Source organism: Triturus cristatus, chromosome 12 (assembly GCF_964204655.1).
Source record: "Triturus cristatus chromosome 12, aTriCri1.1, whole genome shotgun sequence".
NCBI lineage: Eukaryota > Metazoa > Chordata > Amphibia > Caudata > Salamandridae > Triturus > Triturus cristatus.
The window spans coordinates 731,535,346-731,557,198 of NC_140595.1; the positions used below are offsets into that span (position 1 = coordinate 731,535,346).

General features: G+C 44.9%; 1 protein-coding gene across 1 annotated transcript in view; it reads left to right on the forward strand.

Annotated features, from left to right (window-relative positions):
* Positions 1 to 14,871, forward strand: part of COPS6 (COP9 signalosome subunit 6) — a 105,918-nt gene extending 91,047 nt beyond the window's left edge. The window contains exons 8-10 of the mRNA XM_085638510.1: positions 49 to 141; positions 1,185 to 1,285; positions 13,893 to 14,871. Of these exons, the coding sequence (XP_085494636.1) occupies positions 49 to 141; positions 1,185 to 1,285; positions 13,893 to 14,033 (335 nt within the window). The 3' untranslated portion in view covers positions 14,034 to 14,871. The remainder of the gene's footprint in view (positions 1 to 48; positions 142 to 1,184; positions 1,286 to 13,892) is intronic.
* The last annotated feature ends 6,982 nt before the right edge of the window (positions 14,872 to 21,853 follow it).

Below are 21,853 nucleotides of genomic sequence, written 5' to 3' on the forward strand. Positions count from 1 at the left end.
GTACTCCCTTCCATTCTTTGTACTCACACCTTTCCCCATCTCTTCCAGTGGCAGAGCACTTAATCGCCCAGCACAGTGCAATCAAGATGCTCCACAGCCGTGTAAAGCTCATCCTAGAGTACGTGAAAGCCTCGGAAGCAGGTACGTGCGCCCCTACACCAAGCCTTCCACTCCTTCTCCATTATGGGTTGAACATAGACTTCAAAGCACAAATTTCCCCTGTAAATGTTATTACCACATTTCCTGTAGCATCTCCCGATATGGTTGAGACACCCTCTCTGTTAACCATCTACCTCTTACCATAGGCCTTGTCCACTGATATGACGGCATGGAATAGATGGTCAAAATATTTTGCATTTTGTAGCTAACCACTGTGCTATATAGCCTTCGCGGCATGATAGGAGAATCTCTGGCTGTGGAGACTAGCATAACTAGACAGTACAAATGCACAAGGGAGTGCAGGGACATTCCATCCCACTGTTCATTCCCAACTTTTCTTAGCACTCCAAGTTTTTTCCCATGAATCTACACAGAAGAAAATCCAATCTGGAGCCAGTTAGAGCTGTATCTTGATTGTGAAGGGATAAGATAGATTGTAGTTATTTTTCTGTCCATGGATTGTAGAGGCATAGCAGAAAGATCTGCTTCTGCTCCCACAGCTAGAGGAAAAATCACTGAACTATTCTGCAGCAGGCTTTGGACCACTTCAGCATTGCTAGATCTTTTATCCAGTCAAGGACAGTCTGACAGGAAGGGTAATGGTAACAACCTCTTCTTCTTTTATCCGTTACTATTGACTACCCTCTACCAATCTGAATCGGTTATCTGTGGTTAGTCCATCCTGACTGACAATCTATTCAGTGTGGCAGTTGGCTAGCTGCAGCTCTTTGGACTATTTGGGGAACATTGGCAGCCCACAGTTTTCCCATGTTGAAGCACAGTCTGTTTTTATTTTATAACTGAGCTTCACTCTACAGATTTCTTTCTATTTGCATTTTGGTTAACAGTTCCACTCGTCTTAAATTGTTTGATTCTCTCTATCTGAAATTAAGTGGTTATAAAAGTGTTACTACCAGGTACTTTCACAGCCTTCCTCTACTTCTCATGTGGTAGCTTGTTGCTACTGCCTGTCCCTGTTTTTCCTGGCCCTCAGCCTAACGTTGTGTTCTTCCCTCTGCTGCCAGGTGAGGTGCCTTTTAACCATGAGATCCTTCGGGAGGCTTATGCCCTCTGTCACTGCCTTCCTGTGCTGAGCACTGACAAATTCAAGACTGACTTCTACGATGTAAGTATGCTCTTATTCAGTACAATGGCCTTAGGTTGACTTTGCAGGCTAAACCAGGGCCCTTTTGTGGTCACATGGTTTTGAAGTGACTCTGAAGAGGTTTCAGGAAAAAAGACCTAGAGATGGCTTGTGCATGTTTAGAGTGCAGAAGGATTGTTAAACTGATTTGTTAATCTGTGCGATGCGAAATGGACTGAGGGGAGGGGGGGGGGGGGTAGAGACACTAGGGTTGGGCAAACTGAGGTCCCATGCCCCAGATGCATTCCTCCTAGTCCCTCTTCATGCCCCAGCACTAGGCGCATTACCAAAGCAAAGAACACTTTAAAAGAGAGCAGGATTCGGGCTGTTTAGCTAAGCCTGCTTGATGAGGCAGGGCTGTAGGGGAAGAAACAGAAAATACAAGATGTTAAGAAAAAGGACACTCATATTTTGATGTGTGTTTGCTTGAATACTATTCACGATTCTGTTGCCCTTTGTGTACCCCACCCTGCTAAATAATTTCTACAGACGCCACTGGAAACGGATGGTAGTCTGTCACATTCTAGTGAGAAGGAGTTCTACTACTGTGCGTTTCTTGTGCAGGTGATTTCTTTGTAATGGAAGTTCTTGGATTCTGCAGAAGACCGAATCGAATGTTTTCCAAACAATGGTGTAAGAGGTTCTTGGGGTTCGCAAAGAGCCCAAAAATTAACATTTGTAGCTGCGAACGGCTCAGCAGCCTTCATCCTACTTTGTCTCTTCACAGTTCGACACAGTCTGCCACAAAATCTAAACAGATGGACTACACTGGCTGACGAGGGAATCTGTGGTGGAAACTCAGTTCCTTCATTCATATCTGCATCCAGCAAGGTAGAGTTAGGGGTCCCAAAACCTGCACACCTTGATGATAGTCATAGCACTTCATGGCTCCAAACCCTTTTTCCTGTTATCAAAAATTGACCTGAAACATTTGAAATACCTAATCGGTGCTTTTAACCTCCACTACCAAATGTAAACTGACATACGTAACTGAATATAATAGGGCCACATCAACTGTACCTCCAACTGATTGGGAGCTAGATACATAAGTTACCTCCACCTCCACGGCTACAGGACATCACAAGTCCCTAAAACTGGAATTCCATTTACTTTGGCCTTAAAAATATGTACCTTATTGAAAACGTTTGTAGATTACTTTTTAATGCCCTATTTGAGTCTTTAACATGGTATTTGTAGTCCTTTTTACAGGCGACCTTTATTTTTTTATTTGGCCCTTCCTGGCGCTTTTGTACAGAGGAGCCCCTTGGCTAGTCACGTTGCCTTCCTCTTTCTTTTCTCTGCTTTATATGCCTGTGGTGGTTATGAGACTACTCCATGTGGCCTGGGCACATCTTTTCCACTCAAACAATGTTCTTATGAAATGGTTGTCGGGTTTGTTAGCCCAATTGGTCAAAATTAATTGAAACCTCTACAGCTCCAGGAACTTGCCAATATGCCAAGTCAAAACTCAAGACTGGGAGTGAGCTGTCTCAGTCTTCTGGAGCCATCTTCTAATCATGCCCTTGACCAACTGAAGTGCTTCTTCCTTACCAACTTAGCCATTTCTGCACAACTCCGCACCCTACTTGTGGAAAAGAGAACTTCTCCCCTTCCATCCCTCTCCGCTCCCTTTTTGTACTGCTACACCTCACCTCATTGAACCAAACGCTACCCCCTTCTGTTCCTCCCCTCCTTAACTTTTAGTCCATGACATGCTTCACATTGTATATTGCTCCTGTTATGCACCCTTCAGCCTTTTCCTGTCACTGGAACACTTTTTTTTTTACCCTGTAATGTCCTCATTGCTAAAAATTAAAGTAAGATTTATTGTGGAAGGACATGCTAGAAGGTCAGGAAGGTGCCTCATTAAGTAACCCAGTAAGAGCAATGGTCTTTGGGATCCTTGATAAGTTTTGGGCTCTCAAGAAGGTGGTGGGGACTGCACAAGGCAGGTTGATTAGCTCGTGTGTTAAGGCAGCAACCGAACAAGTGCTTTGTCTCATGTGCAGAATGGCTGGGGCCTTGCCAATGGCCCATCTGTGCTCTCAAGGCTGGTGCCGCTTCTCCTTTGAGTGCCTTTAGGAGCTCGAGAGGGGATTGAGGTGTGAACACCTGCTCAAAATATTGGGTTCCTGCGGCCCTTGTAGAATTTGTAACTTTTATGATTTGTGTAGTTTCTGATAAAGTTGCGAGACTTGATTACTCTTCCACTTCTTTCTTCTACCTGGGGTTTATTCATTCAGCAGTATGCAGTTTCTCTGTGTTGAAAAACAAATGCTTCATGGCTACTGCTGATGTCACCAATTACCATTCTTGCTATTTTGGCTACTGCTGATGTCACCAATTACCATTCTTGCTATTTTGGTATATCTTTTTTTTCTCATTCAATAGAACCTCTGTTTGGAGCATGTCACCATATGGATTACTGTGCCTTCTATGATTATCCACCTTTTTGGTGTACAGGCACTCGAGCATCCCACTAAGCCTGTGGCTGACCTTGAATAATCCTCCTTTATAATTATAGTTAGCATGTGTCTGTCTCTCTCTCTCTCGCTCTCACATACCCTCACCTATCACACTGCCTGGTGCTGTGTCCCATAATGTGATAACCACACCTCTGTGGTCAGGGCACACATGTCGTGCCTCGTGCTCAAAACAAAAGCCACACCCTTTCCACCACACACCTTAAACAAGCTTGCTATCCGCATGGCTAAGCATTTCAACTCCTCATATAGGGCTAGTGTTAGTAGGAGCTAAAAAAAATAGCTACAATCCAATACCCATTCTCACCTCACAGTTGGAATCATCCATTGTCTCCCCATCTCCAATTCTCTGCTTGCCTGCTTGCAAAAGGAGGCAGATACTAGTGCTGCCCCATCATTTTCTATTACACTTATCCCTTAGTTTGACCATCTTCTTAATCATCTGGTACATTTTCTTTTCAACCTCTCCTTGGCTCATTCATGTGGTCCTTCATATTTGGTAGCTAAATACCTTTTGGTTTCTCTTCACTCTATTCTTGCAATTGTTCACTATAAATCTCTTTCAATGAGAAAGTGTTAAGGGAGCTTTGAGTCATAGAGGAAGCGATCTGTGTTTTCTATTTGGGCTCCTACCTCAGAGTTACGAGAAGGCTGCCAGTCTTGAGGGGCGATTCGGCTGAAATAATCCTAAAAAATAGAGACTACGCCCTACATAACCAGTAGTGCATCCACATATGTCTGAGACACACTAAAATTTCTCATTTGTAACCAGAGCAGAGGAGAAGCGACTCAGCGACTGGGCCATGGCTGTGGTGCCAAATACAACCTAGAATGGAACGCCCTTGGTGAGAGCGAATGGTTGGGCCAGTGCTCCCCAGCTCAATTGGCCTGCTGCATGTTGGCAATTCATTTCTGGAGTATGAAGGAGTGTTGTTGCATAGAGGGTATGAAGGATGTTACCCAAGGCTTTCTGCTTCTGGATACTATTTGAGGTGGTACCTCTGGTGTTCATTGAAATTATGTGGACCTGCCTACAAAGTGGCCTTCTGATGGCACTGTGCTGGGGAACTGTTCTTGCTGAGTTGGCGACCTTTATCAGCATGATGCAGTCTTTAAAGCATCTTGATATGAGAGATCGTAAAAAGAGATCAGATTACTCTCTGCGCTTCAGGGTGCTATGTGTTGAAGTTTCCTAGGTGTGCGCTATGCAAGCGTAGGTGGGCCACGTATTCGCCCCTCAGTTCCCTACACATCTACTCTTGAGGGTCTCCGTTTGGTCCGAGGGGGTGGGATCAGAGGTAGCCCTGCAGTGGTTCTCATATATCCAGAGGGAGTCCGGGCATTATTTCCCAGAATTCGGACAGCTGATCGTGGCAGAATGCCGCATCCTTGAGCCTGTCAGTAACACAAGGGCACCTTCTTTGGCCCCAGCACATCGCAATTTGCTTCTTTGCCAGCAATAAAAGCATAGCCGCTAGTTTCCTAACTGCTGTTGGCACATTGCGCACATATCCAAGTAAAGCCAGCAGGGGAGAGCGCTCAAACCTACACCAGCTACTCCTCCAGCACTTAAAATATGCAACCCCAGTATTGTGCGATTTCCGGGCAGGTCCAGGGCAAGTGCAAGAATGACTCATCTGGTGCCTAGCACTGTATGCAGCGCTCATCCTCTCTCGGGCCAGCTCTATGCAGCCACACGGGAGTCCTATACAATCTGTGTATGAACTTAAAATGAATTATCCTCCACCTGTAATTAGGAGACTACTCCTTCGCCTGTGCGCAGCTGTACACCCATTTGTAATACTCAGGGAGATCCTCAATAGCTCCTCCTATTTGCGTTGTGCCAGGGGGACACTGACTGGAGTATAGCCAGGTGATGAATTTACATGGTGACAGGTTCACCAGAAAATTTTCCAGCACCTGGAACGTTGGGGCGCTATCGGTGAGGAGGCAGAGGACGCGCAGCGCTGCTCGGAGCTAGTAGTATGTCGGTCTGTCAAGTAAGCCTGAGTTCTTGCCCTCGAGTGCTCTATCAATAGATATAAAGGTGCCGGCGGGGAACGCATGTCCTATCGCCTGAAGCCGAAGCTTCCTTAGTCTTTGGCATACGCCCGTCTCTGCTGCGAAGGGTAATGCCGGATGTCTAGTCAGAGGTATTGACAGGGCATACATTGTCTCAAGGTGTGCTTGGCGTCTTAGCTCCTGCCATCCCCTAACTGTGCAGCCAGCCGTTGCAGTTGGCAATGCCTTTAGCACCCCCTGTAAGTCCCTAGTAAATGGTGCCCTTGGTACCTAGGGCAGGGAGGTTAAAGAGGATCCCTAAGGGTCGCAGCATGTATTGTGCCACCCTAAGGGACCCCTGAGCACCCTCACGCAAACTGCAGTTGCAGACTTCGTGCCATGGGCAAGGTAAAGTGACGGCACGACATGGCACACCCCCTGTGTGCCATGCCTGCAGACACTGCATTCAGCAGAAGTCTCTCCTAGAGCAGGCCTTACAGCTCTATGGCAGGGTGCACCATACTATATGTGTGGACATCTCTGCATGAGCAGATATGCCCCTGTGATGTCTAAGTCGATTCTTTGATATTCCAAGTGAACAGGAAAGCCATTTTAAGTACATGTGCTGGGCACTGATAATTACGAGTTCCCCAGCTACATAATGGCTTCACTGAAACTAGAAATGTTTGTTATCAAGCATCTCGTATTAATAAGGCCACACGGATTCAGTGATGGATTTATTTATACATGCACCAAGAGGGCACCTTAGAATGGCCCCCTGAAAAACCTACCAACTATTAGTGTACAGGCTAACTGGTTTAGACCAGCCTGGCTCCGCAGAAAGGTTTCTGACCCCCTGCAGGTAAGAGTACGTAGGAACAGTGGTCCCAGAAAGTATAAGTGCAATATAAAAAGTCACCAACATTCAGAACAAAGCATAGGAAACAAGGTATTTGATGCACACAGTGTTTAATTCACACTGGACATAAATTTCTTACTGAAAATATTTACATAATATGTGACAATGTCCTTCGACGGTAACATGGTGGTGAGGGGGCGGGTATTGGTGCTTTAGTGAGGATAGGGAAAGTGATTTAAGAGATATAGGGCCTCATGTAGGTAGCTAAATACCGGTCGGTAACGGCCGAAATTCGGTAAATATCCCGTTACCGACCGGTATTTAGCTATTTGGGATGTAGGAGGCATTATTCAGGATTCGGTAAATACCGAATCCTGAATGTAAGGAGCACTCTAAAGAGTGCAAATTAGAATTAAGAATTCGTTATTTACCACCAAATACAGGTTGGTGATAAATAACGAATACCTTGCAAAACGCAATATTTTGCAGATGTAAGAGTGCCATGTGGCAGACATACATGCCCTTAGGGCATGTATGTGCGCCACATGTGCACACATGCAAGAATCAGGGGTGCAACAGGCTGCCACCCTTGTATATGCTCCCCCCCCCCCCCCCCCCATTACCGAATCGGTAATGGTGACTGGCTTCCCATTGATTCCTATGGGCCTCCAGGCCCATAGGAATCAATGGGAAGGTATGCCCCATTACCGAATCGGTAAATACCGATTCATATTTACCGAATTTTTCCGATTCGGTAAAATTTACCGACTCATTACCTACATCACATTTACCGAATCATAAATACCGAATCGGTAAAATTCGGTATTTATGAATCTGTAAATGTGTTGCCACCTACATATGGCCCATAGTGTCAAATTCGGTATTTATGAATCGGTAAATGTGTTGCCACCTACATATGGCCCATAGTGTCAATCAGGAACAATGAATCACTTGGAGCATATGCGGCTCATACATTGAGCCTATTAATCACAATTTAGCAGAAGCAATATACAGCTATGTTTCCAACAGTAACCTAGTATGAAATATCTGTGCTGGCTAGGTGATAGAAAGTCAACGTTTCGACCCCTATGGAGGTGTAGGCAGTTGTATCCCTAACGTTGTGGTCTTCATCAGGACAGAGGTGCAGGGATGGGTAGGGGCGTGATCTAGGGAAGGACATAAAAAAAGCCTTTAGAGTCAAGATTATGAATCCTAAAGTTTAAGTATTCAAAACAAGGATTCATATTCCATTATTGCCAAAAACCCTCTCCACATGGGCTAGGGGCGTTGGAGGGCGCGTTGGCTCCTATAACGTGAGAGCGATCAAGGCACGTAAAAGGAAATTAAGGTGCAGAATCAAACTAGATTAAAATGTTGCCCGAAATGTGGTCCTAAAATGAATATAGAGCAGTAAGGAAGGCAGAGCATGGTCACTTACTTTTAAATTGATATGTTAAAATCAGGGCATGCCGGTTAAGTCGGTGTGTCTGCCACAAGAAATTGATCTATAAATGGGAGATAACAGAACCACTAATCAGCGTGAGTGCTCGAGCCACCTTGTGGCCAAAACCTACACATAAATAAATGATAACCTGCGCGGGTAAAGAAAATCCCATGTACCTCGGGGTTACGGAAACCTATATTATATCCAGAAAAATCTGTAAAGAAAGGAAAATCTGCTTTAGAGGGACCTATCCACAGTCCATAGCCAATGTACAAAAACAGCGGAAGCGTGACACAGCACGGTGGATTACCTGTGCTAATGAAAGCGTGCCTGCCGGCCCCTCTGCCTCCTCACGTCTGAAATAAAGACGGAGGGAGCAAAATCAATGGGTTGGCAATGCACCCTAACGTACAGTGTTGCATGGAACACAGCATGCACGGGGCCGGGTACACTTACCTCAGCGTTGATTCCTCCGTTGGGAGCGACCGGGAAGACTGAAAGGCAGCTGTTAAATATAGCTGTCAGTAACGCGTGTCACCGGCGGGCATGCAGCAGCTAAATGCATGCCGACGTGCAGAAAGGCAAACGGGGTCAGGGAAGAAAGACTTCCGATCTGCCAATTGGATTATTGTGGGATGTTAATAGGAAGTAAGAGAAATATACGAGTAAAACGTGGGAGGAGGTGGAATCAAGCACAACAAAAATATTAAGATCGCAGTGTGTGCAGAATTCTAAATGATGTAGATGTTAAAGTGGGGCTGGCACAATGGCCTCACTATCAAAGGTGGTCATGTGGCCTGCATAACGCCTTTGCGAATGTTAATTGCCTTTCATGGAATATACACAGATATGCAGTTGGTTTAGCACAGTTACAAATACAATGACATCGATTTAAGAATGGCCTAACGCAATTGTAAACCTAGAAATGGAAATAACATAAGTATGCCCCACGTTTTTTATTATTGTTGCTCATTCCATTTGTCCACATTCGTGGAGCTATCGCACATATATGAAAACTACAGGGGAGCCTTGGATGTACTGGGCTTGTGTCTGTGGTTACAGAATGATGTTTAGTCAGTTGACAGACAGGCAAATTGACTGTGGCTGATTTCAGATTCGTTCAATCCATTCCTGATAGAATCCAGTAGAGACATCCACTTACATTCCCTCAGGTTGAGAATGGCGCCAATGTTGCCACCCCTTGGACCCAGGGACGCTCGCTCTAATACAACCCAACGTATTTAATTTGGACTGTGGTCCATGGTGGCGAAGTGTTCCACAAGTGGTGCTCCCTGTGTCCCACATCTTATCCGGCTACAATGCTGGAGAACACGGGCCTTTATCTTCTGTTGGGTCTGGCCTATGTAGATCAGATCACATGGACATAGAATTCCGTAGATGACGTTGTTCATGTTGCAATTGGAGAAGGTTTTCAGTGGGATCACGTGGCCCCTGTAGGTAAACTCTTTAGTTTGAATAGTAGTTGTGCATGTTCTGCCCTGCACACATTTGAAATGGCCATGAATCTGCGGCAGATTCCACATAGATCTAATTGAAGGTGTATCTGGAGTCTCTAGAAAAGAACGGACAACATGTTCCCTGATGCTCTTGGCTTTTTTTAATGAATGCATCGGAAGGCTGCCATGCTCTATATCATCAGATATTATGCCCCAGTGCTTATTAATGATTTTCTTAATGGCGTGGCTCTGAGTTGAAAATGTTGTGACGCATATCATCTTCTCCATGGGTCCTTGGTCTTTGTCCTTGGGTACAAGTTGGTTCTCGCGTGGGCTATTCCAAGCCCTCTTCTGCGCCCTCTTGGTGAGCCTTTTTGGGTACCTGCGCTCCTAAGACGGTTTCACAGGTCTTCTGATTGCACCATGTAGTCACTCTTCTTGAAACAATTTCTACGGTTGCGCAGAAATTGCCCATACTGGATATTGTCTTGGTCCTCTAGGATGATGGCTATTGTACCTCAATAGCGAGTTCCTCTCAGCGGGCTTCCGGTATAAGGTAGTGTAGAGTCGGTTGTCCTCAACCTTAATAGTTACATCTAAAAAGTCTATTTCGCTGTTTATGGAATTGATAGTAAATTGGATATCAGGGCTTCTCTCGTTGAGCCAGGTGTGTAACATGCTCAGTTCCAAGGTGTCCCTGGTCCAAATCATTAGTATATCATCGATATACCACCTCCATAGGGATACCTTCTCCAGGTAGGGATTGGTATCTCCAAATATGAAAGATCTCTCGAATTGGTCCATAAAAATAATGGCCAACTACCTTTGTTTGAAAGTAGAAAGATTCATAGAAGAATTTTTTTTTCATCATGGCAACGCGTAGAAGGTCTAAGATGAACTCTGTTGGTACTACCATCGGGGCTACTCGTTGGTCAAGAACTTCACCCATTACTTCAAGGGCACTTTGTTGTGGTGTACTTGTGTAGAATGACACAATATCGCAGGTCACGAGTAGTTGGTTGTTGGAATCAAAAGGGCGTCCGTCCACAAGATTTATAGTTTGCATTGTATCCCTAAGGTACGACTGTGTCGTCTCTGCTGTGGGTTTGAGGAAGTGGTCAATATATCGACTCAAAGGCTCTAGCATCGAGCCACAACCTGAGACAATCGGGCGGCCTGGTGGTTTTATTGGGTCCTTGTGTATCTTCGGTAGTGTATAGAGCGTGGGTAGCCTCGGTTGCTTCTGATTCAGATGCATAAATTCATGCTTTGTTAGATATCCATCATCCAGGCCTCGAGTGGTGATTCTCAGAATTTCATGAGCTAGATCCTTGGATGGGTCTGAGGCTATCTTTGTGTAGCTTATTCCGTCCTGAAGTTGGTTCAAAATTTCCGCTTTGTAGTCATTGACATTCTGCACTATAGCACCCCCCTTGTCTGCTGGCGTAATCACTATGTCCTTATTGTTCTTTAGTGATGTCAAAGCGTCTTTCACCAGCTTAGTGATGTTGTACTTCGTGTGCTTATGCTCCCTCAGTGCCTTTGATATATCTCTTAGGACAACACTTTTGTATGTGAGGATCTTGTTGGTCATGCGGTTTGCTGGTGGGACAAACGTGGAAGGAATCCTCAGTCCCGTCTGAGAGGGTACACCAGATGGCGGAGTTTGTTTGAAAAAATATCTCCAGCAAATTTTCCAGAAGAAACGGTGAAGTTCAGTCTTCAGTGCAAATTCATTAGGGCGTGGTGTTGGTACAAAGGAGACATTTGCTCAAAACTTCGGATTCTTCATCTCTGTGTGTAGGAGGAGATATTCACTATGGGGTTCCCCATTGCTCCTACCACCTGTAGACCTTGTGTCGGGTGTGTATCTCTCCGTGGTTCTCCGGTTGAAAACAGACCTTCTTTTGTAAATTCCTTGCAGGTAAGAGCCTGCGCTCTCTGAGGGCAGAAACGGTGCCTGCTCCTGCCGCAGGTTTTGTCACCTCCAAGCAGCATGGCTAAATCAGCATATCGAGGCAGGAGGCTTCAAAGGCCTCTGTCTCATTTGATATGCGACCCAATGCTTCTCCAGATAGCGGAAATGCCACCCCCTGCGCCCATTTGTCACACACAGGCGGGAGAATTAGCTAGTCAGGAGACGTGTTCCCCCTATCTGGCTAGTTCCACCCCTAAGGTGGGCTACCTGATGTGAACCCAAAACGTAGAATTCCACCATCTTGGTTTTGGCCGAATTAGCCTCACTGGGTCCGGGTTATGCCCACTTCCCACAGGAATTAGGCGTATAGAGGGTGTAGTTACCCTAAAGGTAAGTAGTCCATTGGATACTACCGGTCACTCCCATTAATGTCCCTAAATTGAGTATTTAGGGCCCTCCCCCCCGCCCTGATGCTAGGAATTCAGATTCGACGGATCCAGAAGACGAGTGCATAGAAGAGCTGCATGACAACACGAAATGAAGACTGCTGTGGACTTTGGGTGCCAAACCCTGCCTGCTTGCACCAGTCTTGATCGAGTGACTCTTCCCTCAGCTGGCAACTACCAAGAACCCCAATAGAGTGCCAGCCCTTCGCAAATTGCCAGCAATCTCCCTTGGAGTAGAGGAGCTACTACCCTGCAGTCCGCAGATACTGAAAAACCAGAGTCTGGTTTTCTGTGTTGCAGCTTCCCAGCCAGCCCGACACAGCAGTTGCCCAAGAAGAGGTACCTGGGCTTCTGAAGCGCTTTCCTAAATTGAAGGAGAGAGCTGGGTTTAGTCTTCATTTTGTTATAGTGATGGAAGCAGCATCACGTACCATTTGGCTTATACTAACCTGTTAAACCCTATATCTGTTTCAGTAATTGCCCCTGAGCATTAACTCATTTACCTTATTTCAGTAACCTTCCATGAAAAATTCCCTTTCGGCTGAACTTGTGACCTTCCTTATAGTAATTAATGGCCAATTTGCATCAGTTTTGCATCCTCTTTCATAGTGTTTTTGTCCGTGAAGTAATTTGGGTAAAGCTCTACATATTTGAAATAAAGAATTTAATTGATCGGATCAAATCAGATGTTGAGAAATGCAGTGATTATGGATCAATTGTTCTAAATAAATGTTTAGGAAAATAAATTGATTAAGCAGTTTGGGGGGGGGGGGGGGAATCATTCCAGCCTGTTGGTGTCCCCCCCTTAAACTTCCACCAAACCCCAAATGAGGGCATTGGCCATCTGGGTGCTCCAAGTTGAAGAGGAGGGATAGCTTGGGGCCGAGGGTGGATGTTAGATGTTTATGGGCTTTGATGGCAGAATGGAATTTCCCAAATTAGAGCAATATTTTAAGCTTAGTTGATAGTCATACAGATGTCACACATCTCAGGATTGTAGCTGGGGTGGAGGCAGTAGAGGTATTTAGTATGTGGATCATCTATATAGATAGATTACATGCTCTTAAGGGTTATTTCTTCTGGCCTGCCTCTGGCATGATGTTGATTTAAAAAAAAAAAAAAAATCTTTAATGAAAACTTCTGAAAGGGGTCTTTGAGAGAGAGCATCTCCAGCGGGTTCCTTACTGTGACGTGCAGTAGAAAATCTGACAGTTGGCATACTTGAGGGTGCTGGTCTTAGATGGGCTGTAGTTTGGCTCATCTATAATGACGTGGATAGGTTACTAAAGTCAATTGGAAAGTTCAAAGTTAAGTGTAAGGCCTACACTTGCATTGTTAGTGGGGTTCCGAAACTGGCAAGCGCGAATGATTCAAGCATGTGAACCTATGAAGGATACCAGTGCTGGAGAACTGGACATAGAGGTAAGTAACTTTTTTCCTTTTTCTAACATAGAGCAATGTAAGAAATTCTACTCTAAAGAAGGTGCTGTGACTTGCTTTATTTTATAGAGTGTAGTGCTTTAGTTCTGCATAGGGTGATGTGAGTGGATGTTTTATTCTGCACAGTACTGGAAGATAGGGTTTTGATTTCTGCAGAGGGCACTTGCAGTTTTTCTGCAGCAGAAGACGGTCTGAGGGTTTTGGGTCTGCCTATGATGCTCTCATCTACAGAGGGTTAGATGGAGGTTCTTATGCTCTTTGAAGCTGCTGTAAGTTAGTGTGAGAGTAGATTCTGATTACACAAAGGGGTCTGTGATAGATGGGCCTGTTTTCTGTACAGGGGCTGTACACAAGGTTTTTGTGCTCTGTAGTGGCTGATATCAGAGGTGGCCTGTACTAGACATGCCACAGTGGTAAAGAGTCTTGTGTTCTGCAGAGGGTATTGTAAACCAGGAACAGCAGTGCAGAATGCTCTCGTCAGTAGGTTTGCAACAGAAACTACATTTCCTCACCCAATCTTTTTCTCATGTTTCCCCTCCAGCAATGCAATGATGTTGGGCTGATGGCTTATCTGGGGACTATCACCAAAACCTGCAACACCATGAACCAGTTTGTAAACAAGTTTAACATCCTGTACGACAGGCAAGGCATCGGGCGGCGTATGCGTGGACTCTTTTTCTGAACACTCACCACCATCCCTGCCGTGGCATCAAGCACTTCCTTCAAGCCATGGAAGGAGGGTGGAGAAGTTGCAAGAACAGCAGACTTTGCCTTCTGGGATAAGCTGTCTGTAGAATTCAAACTTTGGACACACAAGAGGATTTTTAGATGTGCGATTCTCATGGTGGATCCATTACAGATTGAACTATTACTCTGGCTCTGCAAGCAACGACCCACCACTGTGTTCATCAGGTCTGTTGTAAGGAACCAGCTACCTGCAAGTCTCTTGGTTCCTAGTTGTATCCTCCATGCTGGTGACTTGTTCTGACCTAGTGAACATCACAGAAGTTATTGCCTCGTGTTTGATAGCCCAAGTCTCATTTCCTTTCCTACTGCCTCACTGCTGCTCTCAGCTTTTTCTGTTTAGCCTAAAGGAAGCTCTAGTTTTCATAGCAAATCTCCTTCTCTTTGCCATTATCCCTGGTCCCTGCTGTCAGTGCTGTTTGTCTAACTTCAAGTGTGTGAGGACTTCTGTCCATTCATGTCCCTGCAGCGAGTTCATTGTTTGGTTGTTCCCCTCTTGGCCGTAAAGTTTCAAGGTTGGGTCACCTGTTCACTGAATCCAAATGGTGATGCTTCCAGTTTGTTAAAAGAGAGCGAAGCAGCTTTTTGGAAATTGAATGCCAATGAAAATGCTCAGGTAGGGGAACTCTGCCAAAGATCTCTGCTCATACCCGTTGACTTGGGATATCAGCCATCGTAGCCATGCTCCTTTTGGAATAGATGGCTGCTTCTCAGAGGCACCACCATAAATTTGTGTTTCTGTATGTTTGTCCTTCAATATATTGAAGAAAATCAAACTTCTTGTGTGTTCCAAGTTATGTGGTTAAATATGGTAACAGAATTAAAACAAAAATGTTAGCTATTTGGAAATGTACTCGTGGACATAGCAGATAGAAATGAAGAGCTACGGGTGAACAGGGCAGGTGAGAGAGGAGCAGGGCAGGTGAGAGAGGAGCAGGTCTTTTGCAAACAACTATTGGTTTCTGTTGTGTACAGCTCCTTCGAAAATATGTGGGTTTGCATTCTCAAGCTCTTCTCTGGAACAGGATGTAATATTATGGGGAATCAATGGAGGACTGTTGCTTTAGCTTTCAACTTGTCTTTTGTAGGGGAAATGTGTATTGTCATAACAGTCCTGTATGAGAATGATGTGTTCCTGTAGTGTAATACTAGGAGGAAGAGGGGTGCACCCACAGGGTATGCCTCCCTCCTGAGGGTGTGATGTGCTTTTTAGGTCAGTTGTTACACCTGTTCAGTAGAGTTACTCTTCATCACAAAAGTATTTGAAGTCCTGCTCTTTAGTACTTCATGTATTTATTATGCTGTGTTGATGAGTACAAACCAGGCCATATGCAAGTGTGTTGTGTAAGGGGCAGAGGCCTGTGAAGCGAACAAAAGCCGATATGGGGAACCTATAGATTGTATTTGTAGATTCCTATGCATACTACCTCCATATACTGCTATGTTTGGAAAATTACAAGGTGCTTTTCTCGGAGTCTTAACTTCGGTTTCAGGCGTGTGACTGAAATAACTCCTGTCTCCCTGAAGCCCACAAATTATTAGTACCAAGAGTCCTGTGCTCCAGTTTATGATGGAGTGTTATTTTGAGTACTCCATCAAATATGCAGAGAGGCGCCCAAGCTTTGCTGCCGAGAGGAACTGGAGACCTCTCGCGTAGCTTTTCCCCAGTTCAAGGGAAAAGGGAGTTGGGTCTCAAGACCTTATTAAGTTCTATCCCTATTGTAATATCTGCTCTCCCGGAATGGCTCGCTACTCTTTGCAACCTGTGTTTCCTCAGGGGCCACAGCAAACCCAAGCTTTGACATATCGAGCAATGCAGAGCACAGAGTACAAAAGTGCATAAGACTACAGAAACAAAGACTATGGGCTCATGTTGCAGTGGTAGAGGGAAGCCTCGGCTGCTCCTTCTCACTCTCCGCATCCAAGGAGCATTTACAAAACACTAGACCAAAGGCGAGTGGAGAAAGTGTATTATGGAGCCATCCGTGGTAATTGATGTGGATAAAGTGGATTGGAGCCATCCTTCTTCTGTTGTTTGATCACATCAATTGGCACCACAAAAACCAACCGCATAACTGCACCCTAGAGGTACCACATATACAACCGCTCCACAGGAATCTAATTTGGCACCGTCGGAATCCATCTCCACCAGGTCACATTTCTGTACCCCAATTTTGCACTTCATGAAAATAAGACTCTTCTGGCTTCTAGTAAAGCGTTTTTTCAAATAGCTTTTCCACCTAATCACAGGGCCGTTTTAGATTTATAAGAGTGGGCTAGGGTCTGAGGATACGTGAAGATCTTCTGTATACACCCCAATTACCACCTGCCACATACCCCATGACAAGGACCTGGATTTATACTATATTGCTTTCTGAAGAAACTTCTCCTTTTAGTAGAGCATAGCATCCCAGTTGGTGATGCAGGTGGGGTGGAGGGAAGAAGTTAAGTTCTACTTAGGGTCTAAAGCAAAGATGGAGTGCGCAGATCAGCATTTGTCTCTGCTTAAGATGATGCTGAGACCACACATTGCCTATTTCACTAGTCTAGAATATATACAAGGAGAGGAATTTGCTCTGCTCACATAAGCTGAAGGGTGTCCCTGGGAACACTGGACCCGATATTACTGGTTGGAAAATCCAGCTGCTAATGTCCTATGGGGAAGGGGATATATAGCTTGGTCCTGCTCCTCATCCCCTCTCCAGAATAACCACTTTTTCATTACTAATATTTGGCTACAATTACCATGTACATTGTGGGTGCCAAGCTGGAGTAGCACAATGATCTGTATGCAGTGGTTCCAAAAGGCATGTAAGTAAATAAAAGATTTATAGAGCGCATGAATGCCGAGGCATCTTGGCGCTAAATGAAACCTGTAACGTGTACTGTTTCAGGGAGGGAACTGTTTCATTTCCCTATGAGTGGAATGGCCAGGAATTAAATATTTTCCTAAACTGGGGTCTGCTAGGTTGTAGCCTAGAAGTAACTGGCAATTTGCTCTAGGAAAGTCTTCTGTCCCCTCCCAATACCCCCACCCCTGCCCTCCCACCTGGCCTTTCGAATTTTGGGGACCTGAACTAGTCCTATGTTGGCAGGCCTAAGGGTCTGCTGCAGGGGGAGTACCATCGGAAGAGTTTCTGGATGTCCGATGATTCCCCCCACCATACAGTGCTTTATGCACCAGGCATAGAGCCTTGATTCAGATGCGCGTCTGGACCAGAAGCCAATGAAGCTCCCTGATGCGGCTAGAAATAGGGTGGTATTTGGGAATATTAAGCAGCACCCGCGCTGCGGCGTTTATAGAGACTGAAGTTTAGTCAGGAAAAGCGCGTTGCGGTAGTCAATTCTTGAAGGAGTTAATGCTACTACTACAGTTTTCTTGAGATCCTGGGGAATAAAAGGCAGAATTTTGCGCAGGATCTTAAGTAAAAAGAAGCAAAAGGAAGTCAAGAGATTGATCTGACCTGCAAAGATCAGTTGATGTTCGAACATGAATCCTAAGTTTCTAGCCTTTAATGACAGGTTAAAGCAGCGACCAGCTTCTGCTGGACACCATATTTGATTCCATAGGGGTTTCCAAACTCCATGACCTCCGGATTATAAGTATTTAGTTTGAGAGAGTTCTGATGCATCCACCCCATGATGTGCTTCAGACAGTTGTGAACTCTCCCAGCCACAGTTTCACTAAAAGAAATAGATATAACTATCTTAGTGTCATTCGCATAGACCAATGAGAAACCATGAGCTTTGGTTAGCTTGGCCAAAGGAGTGACATAGATGTTAGTCGGTGACCATGCTGAACCTTGGGACACTCCGCACGGGAGGGAGAACCTCTCAGATTTAAAGTTGTCCCCACACACCATCTGTTCCCAGAGGTAAGGAAAGAGATGAGTAGGGCTAGGGCCATCTCTTTAATTCCTATTGCCTTCAGCCGCTGCGTTAATACCAGATGGTTAACAGTATCAAACGCTGCTGATAGGTCAAGTAGGATATGAACGGCTCTTCCCTCACAGTCCAGCTGTTTGCGTATCTCATCTGTGGCCAGAACTAATGCTGATTCCGTGGAGTGACGTTGTCTGAAGCAGTGTTGGGTGGAGTATAGGAGGTCATTGGAGTCGAGGTAGCAGGTTAGGTGTTTGATTGATTTTTGTAAGATTTTGGCCGCGAGTGGTAGGCAGGATGTAGGCCGATCGATATTTTTCTTTTTTTTTTTTTTTTTTTTTTTTTTTTTTTTTAATAGGATGGGCCTAATGCAGGCATTCTTCCAGGAGGCGGGGAAAGTGTCTGACATTATCACATTGTTCAGGAGTGGAGCCAAATGAGTACTAACCTTGTGCAAGGCCAGATGTAGTGTGCCGGGAGGACAGGGGTCTGTCGGGGACCCCGATTTAATAGATAGTAGCAGGTCATTTATTTTGTCCATAGTTAGAGGAGAAAAAACGGCCAGTTCGCAGGAAATAGTGTCCGGTATGGTATCCTCTATTGGTGACGTTATGGACGTGTTTGGGGCACTCCGTGCAAGTTCGTTGTAGACCGTTTGAACTTTGGTCTGGAAGAAGTTGGCCACTTTGTTACAGAAGGCTTGATCAGGTGCAAATTCTGCAATTTGGACAAGGCGGTGACGGATTTAAAAAGCTCTCTAGAAGAGTTTTGTCCCGCCTCTATTTTGTTTTTAAAATAGTTCATTTTGGCGCTTTTGATAGCTTCCTTATATACAGCTAGGGCATGTCTATAGACAAGTTTACCCTGCTTGCTGTAATCTGCCCTCCAGGTGCACTCTAATCTTCTACATTTTGATTTTAGTAGTTAAAGATCTGAATTACACCAAAGGGCTGAGGCTTAATTTCTTCGTAGTTTATTGGGTTTTTTTCTGGGGCCAACCGGTCAATTGCTGATCTAATCCAACTATCAAGATTTACAGCAGCCCTGTTATTGTCTAGGTCTAGCAGGAGAGGGTTTCAATCAACGACCTCTACTCGATCCTTTTTATTAATTTTATGCCATGGTCGAGACTTAGGAGGGGGCAGCCTATTTGGCGGAGGCACATTTCTCTCCCGGCAGGAGAGTTAGAAGGAAATGACTTTATAGTCCGTACATGTTAGGGCTGTATTTTATCAAATTTAATGTTGGAATTATTAGTAGAAATACCGTCTAGAGGGTGTCCGGCTTTATGTGTGGGCTCTAAGATAATCTGAGTCAGTCCGAATCCTGCCATATTATCTAGTAAAGTGGATGTATCTGCATTCTTTTCGCATTCATGATGAAAGTTAAAGTCACTAAGTATTGTGAAGGTAGGGGAGTCTAGACATGACTCCATAAACGTCTGTAGTGATTGTATAAACAATGGTTTCGGCCCCGGCAGCCGGTGGAGGAGTAGACCAGGGAAGGACAAGTTGTTAGTAAGTTTAATATTGAAGATCATAGCTTCGACTCCTAGCTGCTGATTAGACTGAAAAGTGGCTTTAAAACAGAACCGGTATATAATAACTATGCCACAACCCTTTTTAGATCGAGCACTCGAGACCTCTTGTATATACTTTAGTTTATACTTATTTGTGTATGTACTTTATGGGCTCTGGAGATCAGCCCTAGGACTTATCTGCTCCTGCATACGGACTTTTTTTTTTCCTGTTCAACTGCCTCTATTTACCTGTCTTGATAGAAAACGGCCAGTAGAGATCAGTAAAATACCAGAATTGCTTTCTGCTGAGGCACTTTCTTTTTTTATTTTTCTGGCAACTGCCTTTATTTAACTTTCTTGATCGAAAACGGCCAGCAGAGGTCCGTAAAACTTCAGAATCACTTTAGCATTCTCTAGATTCCAGTCCATAGAATGGTTTTCCTCGAGCACCCGTAGACAATATTTTTTTTCAAATCATGTATTTTCAGTGATATGACCACCAAAGGCCCTGAATTTATATTAAAAACCGAGCTTTGAACTACCATTTTCCACTGAAAGGCAACATTTCTCTCCATGTGTTCCCATACCTGGAGTGTCACGCAGTTTGCTGCTTACTTTCACTCCATGTTAAAGAACAGTAGATGTTTCAGCATGCAGGCTAATGTGCTGCATAGCTAAATACATATAAGGTCCCAAAGGCGAGACCGATTTGCATTGCAAATGCTTGTTTCCTATCCTGACTCTACTGGCCAATTCATAGCCTGCTAGTAGCGCTATAATCCAATGTGGCTCAGACGTTTCATTAGTCAAGGTTTCTGTTAGGAAAACCAGATCTGGGTTTGACGTAACATCAGGCACTCACTCATATTTGTGCTTGATCAAAGATCTAGTATTCAACAAAAAAACGTTTAGCGAGTTCCCAGCAGGATCTTTGAGATTATTTCCCCCACCCCCCCTTAAGGGATTAGGTGAGGGCACAGATGTGGAGGTGGCTCCTGTGACTTCAGTCGCTAAGTCAAATGAATTTTTATTCCCACTTAGGAGGACTAGGAACGAGTGTGATTGTGGGAGTGTTTTTATATCCCTGACCGTTACAGAAAAGTTGCAGGAGTTACACTGAAATGGAAGGTTGTCCCTTTTCACAACCCATGTATGGGAGTTACAGCACTTACCGTTATGGTAAGCCAGTAGCTGTTCCCTAGTGTAGACATGGCATGGAAAACGGGCAGGGGTCCTGGTGCATGGCGCATTCCGGGCGCAGATGGGCTTGCCTTTGGCCCACCAGTGGCGCGTCCACTGGGCGGTCGCGTCTGCATGCTCATTTTATCCCTTGCGTGCTGAAAACTAGCAAGCCGACCTTGTGAAGGGCGGGCCCACTCTTAAATACGGGCACTGCAGGTCGAGGGTCAAACGCCAATGTAGGCTAAGTACCAAAGCCAAACGGCAATTGTGCAATTTAAAAAATTTAAAAATACTAGCAGTCACATTGTAAGCAATTTCATACAGTTTCAGTGGCCAAGTCAAACACACACGTTACAAGCTGCGCGGTCGCGTCTGCATACTTGTTTTATCCACTGCGTGCTGCAAACAGCTAGCATGCCGACCCTGTGAAGAGCAGGCCAGCTCTTGCATACGGACACCGCAGGTCGAGGGGGAAACACCAAAGCAGTCTTTCAGACTGAAGGTATCAAAGGCAAAGTGCAATTTTAGAAAGATTTAAAAATACTCGCAGTCACAACTTAAGCAATATTATACAGTTTCAGTGACCAAGTCAAACACACACGTTATAAACTGCGCGGTCGCGTCCGCATGCTCGTGTTGCACTAGCTGCACGATTCAACGCCAGACCGAATGTATTGTGACTACATTACCATCTAGATAACGTTAACAGTTTTGAGATAGGTGTACAGGTTACCTATTGCAACCCGCAGACTAAAATCTTGACGTCTACCTACAGGCCAGGCCAGGGTTGTATTGGGATTAGGAATCAGCCCGAGCCATCAGGAGAAGTTGATAGTTAATTCAGAACAGGGTGGGAAAATGCTAATTCATATCTCGTAGGCCTTAAAGCAACACGCACAAGGAAGGACTGCAGCAGCCAAAGGTAAATGGGTGGCAGATTGGCCAGAGCCACTTGTGCATAAGGTGTCTGTATTCAAGTCAAGCGGCTATCTTGTAATGCTAGGTTCAAACAAGAGCATTTTTAACTACTTCCACAGGACATACCAAACTCCATTCAAGGTTGGCAAGATACACCCTGGGTGATCTGCAGCAACCACCGCAGATTTTTAGCATATGGTGTGGCGATGCTCTCCCATACAAACATTTTGGTAAGGGGTATTACGTAAATACCAGTC